We start from the raw sequence: 14,419 nt of genomic DNA on the forward strand, positions 1-14,419 counted from the left end.
TTCTCACGCTGGTGAAAAATTCCCCCAAACGAATCTAGACAGACTGCCTCAAAAAGTCCCCGAGCTCCCTGGAAAAGCTCAGTTAAGTAGGAGAGGCATTGGCAGGGAGTGGGAAGGGAGCTGCAGGCACGGCTTTAGGGATGCTCCAGGGCTCAGGAGGAGCAGGGAAGCACCACCACCATGGCGGGCAATAAGGCAGCAAAGCCCTACCAATAAGTATCAATACGATTTGGGGCCATGCCAGCAGAAACGGCTGTTGGAGGAAAAACTGATCACAAACAATCCCCGGGGGGGGTTCAGTGCCAACGCACTGTGAGCAGATGGAGGGAAGGGCCACAGGGATGGGCTCTGTGGGAGCATCCAGGAGCATCCTCTGGTTAAACATCTCCCCCCTGATCCAAGGCAAGTGCCAGCTTCAGCGGCAGCTCTGGGCACCCCAGCATCCCAATGCTGCCCCATCCATCCCTGTCACCTTGAAATTGGACTCGCCATCGAGACTCGCTGTAGTGACGTAACAGGTCCCATCAACGCTGCTCGAGGCCAAAAATATCAAGTCACAGGGGAAGGTCTCGTCTGCTTTCACTTCTACTATGTCTCCAACCTGGAAGAAAGGACAGTCTTACAGGAAAAGCCCTCTCGGTGGTTGTTAGATGGTCACAGATTTCGCGTCTCTCAAAGCCTAAGAGAAATGACCTCAGCTGAAAGGGAAACAGGGGTTCAGGAGGTGCCTGGGTCCCCCAGCATCACTCCCCAGCCCCATGGGTCAATCCAGCCCAGCACCAACTCGGATCACCCATGTGGCACAGTCAGTGTTTATTTCTCTGCTAAATTTCAACAGAGCAAAAGACTCTGCACTCGCCTGAAGTGCGGGGTGATAAATTAACGTCAAAGCTAGTGTACTTTCCTGGTGTCCTTGGGAGAGTTGGAAATAGAAGAGGACTGCCTGTCCCAGAGAAGCGCAAAACGCTGACAGATCTGTCACTTGTCAGCCCGGGTACAGCTTTTGCAAGACAGCTTTTCAAAAGCCATCAAACAAAGGCAGCTTCACTCCTTAACAGGGAACGGCTCTCAGAGCATCACTCCTGAAAGTGAGCACGCTGGGGCAGCTCGAACCCCACACATCCCTCCTCCCACCCTCCCCACGCACCCCGCCGTGTTCCCATCAGCTTCAAGGGTAACCCGAGCTCTCTGTTAACGGTTACCTTGATTTTTTCACTCTCTTTCCGCACTTGCTTTGCATTTTCGACAATGAAGACATTGCTCTTGTTCACTTCGTTGTCAGCTCTGTGCCTCAGCCAGTCCTCGTAGCCCTAGGCACACAAATGCAGGCAACGCAAACTCGTTAACAAAGCAAGTAAACTAATGGAAGAGGATAAGTGGGGACAGAGAGAGAGGGAGAGATTAAAAAAAATGAGTAAATTAAGCAGTCCTCAGACCTCCTCCATGCCTGACAAACCATCAGAGTAGTTCAGACGGCATCAATTTCTTTTAAAAAAAAACTTCATATGCATATTTGACAGATTCAGAACAAACTAAAATTACACACAAAAATAATCCATATGCAGTGCATGCCACCAGCAGCTAAATTACTGTAACGTGTTTCTATTATTCTCCGTGTTGGCGAGAAGAGGCTGATAAAATGAATAATACACTTAGCACCCTGCAACTCTTTCCTATGGTAACGCAGGACAAGACTCTTCCTCTTCAGTCCTCACTGAAAGAATAAAGCATTCAGATTTGAAGCAGATGGGTTTGACTCCAGCTCTCCCTTTCTGGCCCCTGCAGAAGCAACTTCTTTTATTATTCAATCCTTCTATAGAGGGAATTTTAAGTGGCACGTGTGCGTACAACGGGAGGAAAAGGGGCTTTTAACACCATGAGAAGATGAGGACTACGTATTTTTGGGACTGAGTGATTGAACAGAACATGTCCTTCCCTTTTCCCAACACGGAAGCAGAGCAGGGGCTATATTTGGAGCACATCGCTGCGTCCTGCAAAGACTCGGAGAGCATTTCTAAAAAGAGAAGAAAAATTCAAGTCAAGCCAGACTACGGTGGTAACCTTTACTGACCCTCACGACTTGCTTACAACGGTACATCTAGAGATGGTTCCCGTTGCCAAAACATGAGACACCAATAACCACACTCAACATGCCTCTGTCAAAAAGCACTAGTACAATATCTGACCTTCTGAGATGGGTTCGCCAAACCTACCAACCCATTCTGGTAACTTCTGAGTCTATTCAAATACATGCTCATCATTTTCTCTACCACACGTCCCAAAACCCATTTCCCTCTCCCCACATTGACGCTCGTACCTGTTTGATAGCTGTGACCGTGATGACAAAGAAGAGTGGGAGGCCGCTGGTCACCGGGCTGGTTGGGGTGTCCACTATCACCTGCAGAGAGGAAAAAAAACCTACTGCTGACAACTGGTTTTCAGGCAGCAGAAGAAACAAAAACTCTGATAATGGGGGAAAAAGGCAGCTCATGCCAGTGGGGGTAAGTCACAGCCCAGCAGAGGAGGGAGAGAAGGATGGGGCACACGAGAAGGACAGGCACAGTCCCCAGGAGTACTCTCCTCCATCTCGAGAAGACTACAATACCTCCTTCCTGAACATCATGGGATGTCCTCAGGTGGGAAGACCCTATTAGAAGTAGCTTCAAACCTACATTTGACCTTGCTCTGGTGGGAAACAAAAGCCTGGATGAGTGGGCTGCTGGGGATGGGCGACATAAACGCACCTACTCAAAGAGCAGATGCCAACAAGCCTGTTCCCACCACAGGATGTGCTGGAGAGGACCAAGGCAGAGAAGGAGATGGCGCAGAGGCAGCAGCAATGCATGAAGTGAAAGCCACCCTCGTTTCTCACTGAGCCACAGGAGGGCCTTTTCACCTCTTTGGCAGTGAAGATGGGGCACATCTGACCCCTAAAACACAACTGGTTTGAGAGGGAGGACACCAGCAGTCATCTTGAACCACTGACACTCAGAGGTTAAAAATAACATGCATCAGCCCAAATTACTTTGGAAATATATAGCAGAACAGAACATGAATATTTAAGCAAAACGGAAATCCATATTTTGCCGTTAAGCTCTGAAATTTAAAGTAAAGAGCACGATTTAAGCACGGTGACCGCAGGAGGGCCTTGAGGTGGACAGATGGATCCTTCCCGAGCTCAGGGTGGTGTTCACGCTGCGCCTTGTACCAGCGCCACAGCAAAGACCGAGCCCCTTCATCCTTAATTAAACCTCTGGGCTGTGGGAAACCACTGTTTCTTCTGACTGTATTGTAAAACGGTTAGAGCTGGAAGGGACCTTGAAGATCATACAGTCTCACCCCCTGTCCTGGGCAGGGACACCTCCCACCAGACCAGGTTGCTCCAAGCCCCGTCCAGCCTGGCCTTGAACCCCTCCAGGGATGGGGCAGCCACAGCTTCTCTGGGCAACCTGGGCCAGGGGCTCACCACCCTCACAGCAAAGAATTTCTTCCTCACATCTCATCTAAATCTCCCCTCTTCCAGTTTGAAGCCGTTACCCCTCGTCCTGTCACTACCTGCCCTTGTAAAAAGTCCCTCTCCAGCTTTCTTGTAGGCTCCTTCAGATACTAGAAGGTCGCTATAAGGTCTCCCTGGAGCCTTCTCTTCTCCAGGCTGAACACCCCTAACTCTCTCAGCCTGTCCTCACGACAGAGTGGCTCCAGCCCTCGGATCATCTTCATGGCCTCCTCTGTACCCCCCCCAAGAGGTTCAGAACCTGCTCCAACAGGTCATGACTTGGCCCAAAGGGGAAGAACAGCAGAACACATTCATAACTGGAAGGGATTAACGCAAGAGGAGGACACGCTGCATCCCTGCCCCACCTGCCAAACCAGGACATGCAAAACTGGCCATTTTTCCCTTTGTCCCCAGAGAGGATGGGAGCATGAGAGGCAGATGGTGAGGGCTGTGACGACAGGGATGGGGAAGCTCAGCACAAAGGCTTTGTGTCCCCACAAAGGGACTTTGTCTCCCTCCGCTTGTTTGGCACGCTTGCAGACAGCAGCATCTGTATATTTATTGTTTTAGGCTGCCCGTAAAAAGCTGCGTTAAGGACAGGACTGCTCTTATCAGCTGGGTGGAAACTTTTAACTATGAAATGCCACATACTGCAATTTTACCCTCCACAATTGAGCCCAAAGAGAGAACAGCCAGAAGACATTGAAGAGGAAGATATCGAAGATAACGCTGCAAGAAGCAGCCAGGTAAGTGGCGTATGAGTTAATTAACACGAGGGTAAACCAAGATAAACACAGTAAATATTTCCAGGAACACAAAGCCCTGGCTCACTCATAATGGGTATAAAATATTTACAGACAGAAAGTCCGGTAGAAACCGGACTTTGAAGGAACAACCTCGAGCAAGGATGGTGCCAAGTGTCACACAGACCCATCACATACCACATGTGTGACAGCCACTCACTGGGGTGGCATCGTTGACGTTTAAGGTCAGTCAGCCAAAAGTTATCAAAAACTGTGCAGATCTCGGGAATGCAAGAAGAAATTTGGCTTTTAGCTGAGAAGAGCAAGGGAAAGGACCTCCTGCTGCCCAGCGGGAGTTTTCTGCACTGGACAAGATGCAGCTGTATGTATTTGTTTAAAGAGACGATACGATTTCTGTCCAGACAAATGCTCTATTATAGATGTATGAACACAAATATTTGATGAAGTCCCCAGAATAACTCGTTTGTGTATTTGGAGATGGTGCTCCCTGCGCATCCCGTGGCTGGATGCTGCTCTTCCCCTTGGCAGCTGGTGGAAAGCCGAGGGGGACACGAGTAACGAGCCAGAACATCAAAGGCAGACTCCTTTGAAGCTATTTTTGAGCTATTTTAGGACTTCAACAGCTTAATTTGGATCCACTTAAAAGTGACAAAATCCTCCTGCTACTTAATAGCTTCTTCCTAACTCATTGTTTGGGGGACTGAAGACCACAGTCCAGAAGTCACCTCCATCAATGAAAAGGGACATCTTTCATTCCTGGCGCCTCCTAAATTAGCTCACTGCTGTCAGCTCAGTCTGTCTGCAAACATAGTGGGACAATATGTTTGTCCTCCCAAGACAAACTCACTCCAGGCCAGCCCTTTCCACCAGGGGTTTACTCACAGTTTCCTTTGAGCATTGCAATAGACAAGCCAAAGAAATAGCTCCTGTCAGTGCTCTAATAGGTGTTTTATGTTTAATGCATGTACCTTCTCCTCTTCTCTATAAAACACAACCTGAATTTGGAGTCACAGAATAACAGATGTTTGATAAAGGGTTTCAGCAGCAGGTAGAGCAGATGCACCACGCAATTCCCCAACACCACAGTACTTGGCTCCTAACGCAGCACGTAGGGTAACTCTATTAATTTAACGTAGTTTAAAGATAAGCACCAACATTTAAGCTATCAATGCCATTTATCAAGGTATAACCCTGGCTATTTTAAATGAACGGAGTGGCCCTGAGTGCTTTTTTCAGGCAAGCGACATCTCCAGAACAACAAGCGCCCAGGGGCAGGCGGTTACTCTACAGGGCAGCAAGTGGAGTAGTGCTGTCAGGTTGGGTTTTTTTCATTTGAGTTTGTTTTTCCCCTAATAGAACATGAGGGTTGCTTCCTTATTTTAGAGGTAATCACAGAATAAAAACAAGGAGGAAGAGCAAGGCTCTTCTCTCACCAGCATACCCCTGGTGCCTAAAATGGGTAAGCAGATAAATCGCAACAGGTTTTGTAAGTATAATCAAGAATATCACACGTTCTTCATGGCCAGAGGGCTGAGAGATAAAAATGTAATACCGCGTCGCTAAACGACCAACTACACAAAAAGGACATCCCGACTCCAGGGCATCGCTTGGGTTAAAGGCAAATTACAAATTCACTCTGACAAAGCAGAGCAACGCCAGCAAAATCAGTGATGGAGGGGAGCCAGCTGCTGCCAGAGCAAACTGGCCTTTCACGTAGCACTGCCAGGAGGAGCCGTCCTCCGCCGTCATCTTGGGATCCCCTGTTTCTACGGCTGCCACTGAAATCGCTATAAACCGTAACTCTTTTCTCTAAGGATAAAACATTTCAGTCACTGGTCTTTTGAACACGCAGCCCAGAACGGGGTGATACCCCAGACCTGAACCACCAAAACCCCGGAGAAGTCACCTAAAAGCAGGCTGTTTGCAGTAGCTGCACGGTGCCATTTAATTTGCTGGGGTAGAGTTTTTGATGCCTATTTTCAGCCCTAGAGCAGGTCGTTCTGCTGAGCCCCAGGCCTGAATACGGGATTTAAAAGGGGAATGCACTGCAGTGATTTTCCCAAACTGCCTTCCCCCTAGTGCATTCGGACAGTCATTTTTTGTTCTATCAGCAAGAAGAAAAGCAGAGTGTTCAAGTTTCCTCAGGATTTGCCCCTTAACCAAAGCCGTAAAGCAGAGCAGAAAAAGTTTGTCCATATGTAGAATTTGCTATTTTGGCTGTGTAGAGCAGCTTCCCGAAGCTTCACACTCCCAAAGCTCATACTATGCATTTTCTGAATTTTACTGAATACAGCCTCTCTCTCCTGCTTTCCTTGAAACTCACTGTAACTGAGATACAGAAACATCATATAATTGGGAACACACACAGTTATGCAACAGAAGTAATAAAGATGATTAAAAAAATCTTAGTTCTGTATCATCAAATGTATTTTCACTGGTTGACTGATTTTAAGAGTTAAGATAGTTTTAAAACTGCTTCAGAAATCATTCAAACATCATCTCAGACAGGCCCAAATATTTTAACTGTTATTATACCTCAGACGGTGTGCCATAATTGTAACACAGCTTCCAATTATAAACCAACAACCCACTCATAAGCACCAACAGAGTTGGTTTTGAACCTCGGTTCTCGTTCCAGCTGTGCTTACCGTCAGTATGTAAATAAAACCCAGCCTTGGCATCACAGCTCTTACCTGCACGAGGAAGATGATGAGGAAGTAGAAGTTGGCAATTCTTCTAAACTGCTCAAAAAGGTTCTTCGGGAGGAAGTTCCAGAGGGTGTACTGTGGGGAGAGAGGGGGGGGCTCACAAACAGACCAAGAACGGGCACTTTGGCTACAAAATGGGAAGTATCTGCACAAAATCATAGAATGGTTTGCGTTGGAAGGGACCTTAAAGACCTTTAAGAAGCCTGCTGAATCATTTTCTTTGGAAAACAGGTGGAATTTAAGAACAACATGGAAAATAACCAGTCTAATATCTGATCTTTCAGTCTGCCTGGAATAAGCAAAGAATAATAAGCAGCCAAGTCTCAAGACCAATGTCCACTTAATTATAAAAAGAGACTGGTCAGGTGACAAGACTCCATGCCCAGCAAATATACAATGGAAGAAAAAAAAAAAAAAAGAGCAAGGACACAACATTCAAAAATAAATCAGGGAAGAATTAAAATCAGCGCTAAAACAAACCACTTGTCAGAGAGGGAAGTGACACAGGGGAAGGTGTCCTCTCTGAAGGACCCTCTTGCGTGCCAGGGAATGGGAATGCTACACCAGTTACACATGGTTAGACGTAAAACTTTTCCCCAGTATAAGCTCAGAGAGCAGAGACATAAAGACAAATAAGATCCAAGCTGTAATAAAAAGAAGAGAGGGAAACCCTCCTTACAGATCAAGTACAGTAAACTGAAGCATAACTGTACGCCGAGCGTTACGAATCCTAACCAACATAATACGTATCCAGTTGTGTTGAGAATATCGGATGCCGCTTGTTTGATATTTCACTCGAATTAGCTTCAAATCTTTTGAAACAGCTTCATGAATGTCATGGAAAAAAAAGCTAAGCAGAAGGCAGACGGGTGTCATCACGGTTTTCCACCATAAACAAAAGCTGCATTAATACCGTATGAACGTTTCCCCTTTCATCCAAAGGGATAAACAGAGCATGGTTATTTTCGTCCTATCTCAAGAGAGGGGGGAAAAAAACCACCACAGAAAAACAACAAAAAAAAATCAGATAGGGGAATCGTATTTTTCTGTCCATTTATAAAATAATCCCCACTCCCTTCTGCAAATCTGAGCTGCTGTTGTCTTGTACTGGATTACACTTAACCTGGCCTTTCTTCCCAAAGGAAATGTCAGAAAATAATGTTTTTGACCCAAAAAACCAAACACCACCACCCCCCCCCCCCAAAAAAAAAAACGTGTCCACGTGCTTTGCCCTCATCCAGCCTAGAAGAAAAGAACTCGTACACATCCCCGCTGGGACTGAGAGGAAGAATTAATAGATTAATACAGCCTGGAGCTGTGGTGGAAGGTACGTACAAGGCTGCTCCGCTTGCAAACGGACCTTTACGCCCACCCTTGAGGAATTCAAAGTTTCTCATGTTCAGAAACAAGCATTGAATAAAAATCAGGGGAAATACCCAAGCAGGGAATACACATGCACGATGGTCCCGGAGGAGCGGAGCGAGCTCACCTTGGAGGAGACGATCCTGTTGTCGCAGAACTTCTGTGCCACGTAGGCATCTGTTTCCGAAACAGCACGGTGCCCGACCACCACAGTGCGCGTACCGACCCGCTTCTCCTCCCCGGCACACTGTCAGGACAACCAGGAAAGGGAAAAATTAGCTTCTAGCTCAAAAAAAATCCGAATATTTGTATTAACACCTTCCAGCTTCTGAAGGCACCATGCTGTCTGTTGGAAATAAGGCCGCTGGAACCTCAAAATTTCACTTCTCCACTTGAGCACGGAGAACGAAGAGGGACACGTAAGGTCATTTAGCAAAACCAAGGCAACGTTGAGCTTGAAACCTAGGCTTTCGAGTCACCCCCCAGGACCGCAGCCTGTCCTACAGCCCACCAGCGCAGGTCACTGCTCCTGTCTACCACGCTCCTGCCCTATGCAGGATGGATGCTACCTGTGTTTGCAGCCTGTATCCATCTGCCAGGCAGTTTTTTTGTATTGAAAGAGAATATATCTTTACTGAGCACTTCAAGCCATCAGGAATATAATTTATCTTCTGTGCATCTCTTCCTAGTCCCAACCTCTTCAGACTCAGGTTCCTACAGCAGCTCCAGGCTTTACCCCAGGACCCTACAGAGGATGATGGAAACTGCATCCTCCTTTTACACTTCCTCTCCTACATCAAACCCTCAAGTCCATCTGAAACATCTCATCACCACACTGGTGCATGCAGACTTGGGATTTAGTTTAAAAAAAAAAAGAGAAAAAAAAAGTAGTATACTTCTGCTATTTTCAAATCTCAGACAAAAGCAGAAATAATGAAGCAGCCAGTTTCATATTGCAGACTCCTCAAAAGGATGGGCTGGGTGCTGGGGATGCCAGCTTCTCTTGCAGGGGTTTTATTTTAAAGCAGAATGAGATGCCACAAGTGAATGATAACCTGGTGTCACAGGGCCAGGGGGTTGGTGACATCCCCTCTGCTCCAGGGAGGGATGAAAGGAATGGCAGCAGGATAAACCCAAGCAGAGGGGAAGCAGAGCAGCCCTCGCACGAAGCCAGGACAGATATTTGCAACCGTCAACGCGGGGCTCCAGCAGAGACCCAGCCACTCCCTGGGCCCCGCCGGCTTCCTGGGGGAGGTCACAGTGCCCAGCAAATTACAGATAGACCCTCCCAATTGCAATTTTCTGTAACTTCATTTATAAGCACTCGCAAACCCATGTCAAGGGGGAGGCAATGCAGGTTCCTGCAGCCCTGGGGAAGGTTCTCAGGTGGACCAGGCAACACCATGAGCTCTGTTTCCATCAGCTCCCAGCTCCGGGCTGCCCAGCACAACCAAGGTCCTCAGTGGATCAGAAAAGTCTATTTTCAAGAGAAACAAAACTGGGCAGTAGTTAAAAACAGGCTTTTGTTCCAGCCGAGTTCCACCTGGCATATAACAAAGGGTCCCCGCCACAGATGCTCGCAGCCAAGGGAGGAGACCTGGCTGGCACCAGAAGTGTTTTGCAAGGTCGAACTTAAAATTATAAAGTCAATTTAAAATGCACACTAAGAGGAGATGGAGTGGGGGGAAAAAAGGGTCTTCTCAGGTGAGGCTAAGGTTTTCTTAGAGGTAAGATTCTGGATTTTAAAACACAAGCAAAGACGACATTTGTCACTGTTCACGGCTGAAGGGCATTAGGAGGCAGCAGGGCTGCTAAAACGCCAGCAGATACTGTTCATATTCCACTTAGTCTTACTAATCCCCAACCCTAGAGCTTGTTTGCTTTGAAACCCCACCAGGGCAAGTGCCAAAAATGCCAAATCCCTATCCTGTGTCAGCTGTCCGGCATGGGCTGAGCCGGCAGCAGGGGGGATGCTCCTGGCGTGCCCCGGGTCCAGCTCAGCATCCTGGCTGTCCAAAGGGCCCGGAGATGCCAGTCAAGCTTCAAGCAAAACCCAGCTTAGGGAAAAGGTGTTCTGAAAACAACCCCACTAAGGCAGCAAGGCCCAGGATTAACTGCTACTTAGGGAAAGTATAAAAAAAAAGATTAAAAAATAAAAACCTAAGTCAATCAAATTCATGTACCTGGAGCAGTGGCAGCTGAATGGATGCTGCTGCACCAGGAGCAGGGGATGACCACAGGAAGCGGCAGGTCTCCCTTCTCCTGCCCATGTCTGCAGCATCTTTAATTAAAGTAGTGTTTTTACAGCATGGTTTGGTGTGCTGACCGCGCTCACTACAGCCGTCCTCAAACCTCCAGTGGCAGACACTTAGAGCGGAAGACGACACTTCCTCGCAGCCATGTCCCTGCACCGCCAGGATGCAGAGCCAGCAACAGCCACCAGCACCAGTCCCACCTCCACCGCACACAGCTGGCAACCCAGAGACAGACGGGGCAGGGACACATGCCCAGCTAGGGAATGCCACCAGCCTGGCATGGACTGACCACCCTCGCAGCCTCATCATCACTGTCTGCAGCACCAACAGCACATCTTCTGAACAAGAAACTAGACCATAGAATGGTCAGAGTTGGAAGGGACCTTGAAGGCCATCCATTGCCACCCCCTGCCCTGGGCAGGGACACCTCCCACCAGACCAGGTTGCTCCAAGCCCCGTCCAGCCTGGCCTTGAACCCCTCCAGGGATGGGGCAGCCACAGCTTCTCAGGGCAACCTGGGCCAGGGGCTCACCGCCCTCACAGCAAAGAATTTCTTCCTCATATCCCATCTAAATCTCCCCTCTTCCAGTTTGAAGCCATCACCCCTCATCCTGTCACCACACAACAAGACCCAAACTAGGCCCAAAAAAGATTCTCTAATGTATCTGCTGCATTATGGAGGTGGCAGACATGGGGTCTCACCAACCTGCCCCGGGAGCACGAGGCAGAGCCATTCATCCCTGCCACGGCAGGAGGACGTTCAAGGCCAGGTTGCACGGGGCTTTGAGCAACCTGGTCTAGTGGGAGGTGTCCCTGCCCAGGGCAGGGGTCTGGAACTAGATGAGCTTTAAGGTCCCTCCCAATCCAAACCATTCTATGGTGATATGTGAAGGCCCAAAACAGAACCCAAACCCCAAGCATGGTGTGTCAACTGAGCCCCACCAAGCTATCACCACCAGCTCCTGGGTGGCCTTTCACCCCTCAGCTCCCATTCAGTTATTTATTTGAAGCACCTCCTACAAAGAGGATGGCTACCCCCCTGCAGGGTGCACCAGAGCCCTCTGCAGTGGTGGCCCAGAGAGAATTCCTCGCTCTGTGGTCTAACCAGCCTCCCACCGCTCCCGGTGTTCCATTTCCCATTCCTCTGCGAACCCCAGGGTGTCACACCATCACGTAGCCATGCAATTAAAAGCTTTTCTTTTGACGAGCCCACCTCGAACAGCTCGCTGAGTTGCTAATAGATTGCTAAGTCTTAATAACAGCTCTCAACGGAGACTTAAGAGGAGATTTAGGGAGTAACTGCCAGGCTTTGGGGAAAATTCTAAAATATGCAGATTAGCAGGGAGAGGATTTAGAGGACTTTTCCCAACCGCCTTTCATCAAAAATTTTAATTCTGATGGCAAAATAAAAAGAAAGTATTACTTGGATACAATTCAAACAGCTGCCTTGTTGCCTGGTGGGGTTTTGTAAAGCCCGTGCACAGGGCGCAGGACTCTGCTGGTCCAGGAAAAAGCCCAAGTTTCTTCTGCTGTTTAGAGCCGGGAATGTCAAAAGGATTATTAAAGAAAATAAACAATTGCATCCTCCCCATATGCACTTTATCACCTCCCTCTGCCCGAGGCGCGGTGTTTGCAGGAGTGCTGGGATAACCAGAGCTCTCCGTAAGGATTAGCCGGTGCCAGACTGCCCCACAACCTCGGGAAGCCCCACTGTGTCCTCCCACCGAGCCATGAGCACCTGGAGATGCTGGTAGGTGACCCCAGTCCCCTCTCTGCTGTACCGTGTCCCAGCAACCCAGAGGAGGTCTCGGCAGCTGGTCCTCCAGCACCCCAGGGGACATCGCACACCCCCAGAATCAAGATGCGGGGGGAGAAGGAGGTATTTTTGAAAAGAGCCACCATCCTGTTTGCATCACTTGAGGACCAGCCCCAAAGACGCGGGTCCCTCCTGCAACATTTCAAGCTCCTGCTCCGCTCCCCCAGCATCCAACCAAGCCCATCACTGAGCAACTTCTGGGCATCCAACCCCCATTTCTCCTGAAGGGGCTGAGCTGGAAGACAACAGCCAGAGAGTGAAACACAAATCACAGAAGATAAAGATGAAGCTGGGGAAGCTCTTCTGCCAGGAACATCTTTCCACGTTGGCAGCTCACTATCTATCTCCGCTCCCCACGTTGGGCAGGACCAGGCTGCGGTAATAAATAACCGCATCATCGCCACCGATGCTGCAGGGCAAAGTGCCGCTGCTGCGGTATAGCCTTCCTCCTGCCACAGAGAAATTCAGGTACAGAATGTATTTCTCTCAACTACTTTGATGTAACCCAACCTTCCTGTACTCTCAGCTTTGTATAATGCCCACTTATTGCCAGAAGCAGCAGTTCTGAAAAGAGGGCATGAGGGATAATGGCTATTTTCGGATGTTGTCCAAATTTTAAAAGCCCATCTACACACATCAGTATGTGCATGGAAGGCCAGCTGAGGCTTGGAATTTTGCTATAAACTTTTATTCGAGCAGTTGGGAACAGGTACGATTTGAAGGCATCAAACCAGGGCTAAAAAAGCCAACGGATGTAGCTAACAACCCAACATCATGACTCGAAGCTGTTGGAGGATTACAATAGAGACGGCAGAATTCTGTTTGCAGCCCACAGCTCTCCGCAAATTCTTCACCCGAGTTTGGGCAAACCTCCCTTCACACCTCCATCCCCCTCCATCTGCGTCCTTCTCCCACCAAGACGTCCTGCCCCACCACACCAGCTCCCCCCCTGCCTCCTGGAGAGGCTCCCCTGCGCCCGCCCTCCCAAACTTCTGGAAATCCATCACAGGACCCGGCCGGCACTTGATAAAAGTTGCAAACCTGAGGTAAAAAATTAGCAAGCCTGGGTAAAAATTAATGGAGTTAGACCGAGTTCAACCGCAGAGGTGAACCTGTGCTGGGCAGCCGCCGGTGAAAAGGAGTCGCTCTTGAGTGGGCTATTTCTAGGGCAGCTGCAAAACACAGTGTTTAATTATATCCCCCATGTGGAAAACAAGTGTCTGTGCTACCTGCTGGTCCCTTTTCTAGAAAAAAAAAAAAAAACAAAACAAAAAAACAGTGGCAGAAAAAAAGCCCCCAAACACCACCACCCCACCATTCGATTTACTCCAGTTTCAGAAAGCACCTAAAGCAGAGCTAAACTAATCAAAAGAAACTCCTTTCATATTTGCGGAACGTATCTGCAAGCCACAAAGTAAACACAAATAACTCATAGAAAAAAGATCTAATAAAAACCACAGGCATTTTTTTTTTTAAAAAAAAGTCATCCACTAAAAACAGAGATAATTATACAGTACAAGTACAAAGCTCAAACATTTGAATGAAATCACAGCTTATATTAAATATATGCAGAAGAAAGATTAAATCACGTTACTTGGCTTAGATCTCATGAATAGTTTAATCACTCCCGTATTGTTCCATTTATCATAAAAGTAGTAGAGAAGACGACCTGATTTACAGAAAAAGCCAGCAAAAATAACAACACCTCCCAAAACAGCCTGTTCCAGCTCCCATTTCATTTAGTCCCAGAAAAAAAACACATCCAAAATTTTAAAAAGCCTCCGTAAATTTACCCGTAACCTCCCCAAACCATCCGTCACTCTCAAAAAGTCGCTCAGCACACCAACCACATTGCCCAACTGATACACTTTTAATTGAAACTTTTCTTGCCAATTTTTCTATTACTCTTTGTCCTTAGTCATTTCTATGCAAGTACAAGTGATGCTTTGAGAAAACCCTTAATAATTTAGCAGCTCGGATGATGCTTACCCACACTGACCACATTTTCAGGGCAGATC

The 14,419-nt window shown here is 48.0% G+C and overlaps 1 protein-coding gene across 2 annotated transcripts in view; it reads right to left on the minus strand.

Annotated features, from left to right (window-relative positions):
- Positions 1–14,419, minus strand: part of ATP11C (ATPase phospholipid transporting 11C) — a 58,562-nt gene that overhangs the window by 32,139 nt on the left and 12,004 nt on the right. For both annotated transcript variants that reach the window (XM_063345431.1, XM_063345432.1), the window contains exons 2-6: positions 8,458–8,577; positions 6,954–7,043; positions 2,318–2,398; positions 1,203–1,310; positions 473–601 (exon numbers count right to left, since the gene is read on the minus strand). In XM_063345431.1, the coding sequence (XP_063201501.1) occupies positions 473–601; positions 1,203–1,310; positions 2,318–2,398; positions 6,954–7,043; positions 8,458–8,577 (528 nt within the window). The remainder of the gene's footprint in view (positions 1–472; positions 602–1,202; positions 1,311–2,317; positions 2,399–6,953; positions 7,044–8,457; positions 8,578–14,419) is intronic.

Source organism: Chroicocephalus ridibundus, chromosome 9 (genome assembly GCF_963924245.1).
Source record: "Chroicocephalus ridibundus chromosome 9, bChrRid1.1, whole genome shotgun sequence".
Lineage (NCBI taxonomy): Eukaryota > Metazoa > Chordata > Aves > Charadriiformes > Laridae > Chroicocephalus > Chroicocephalus ridibundus.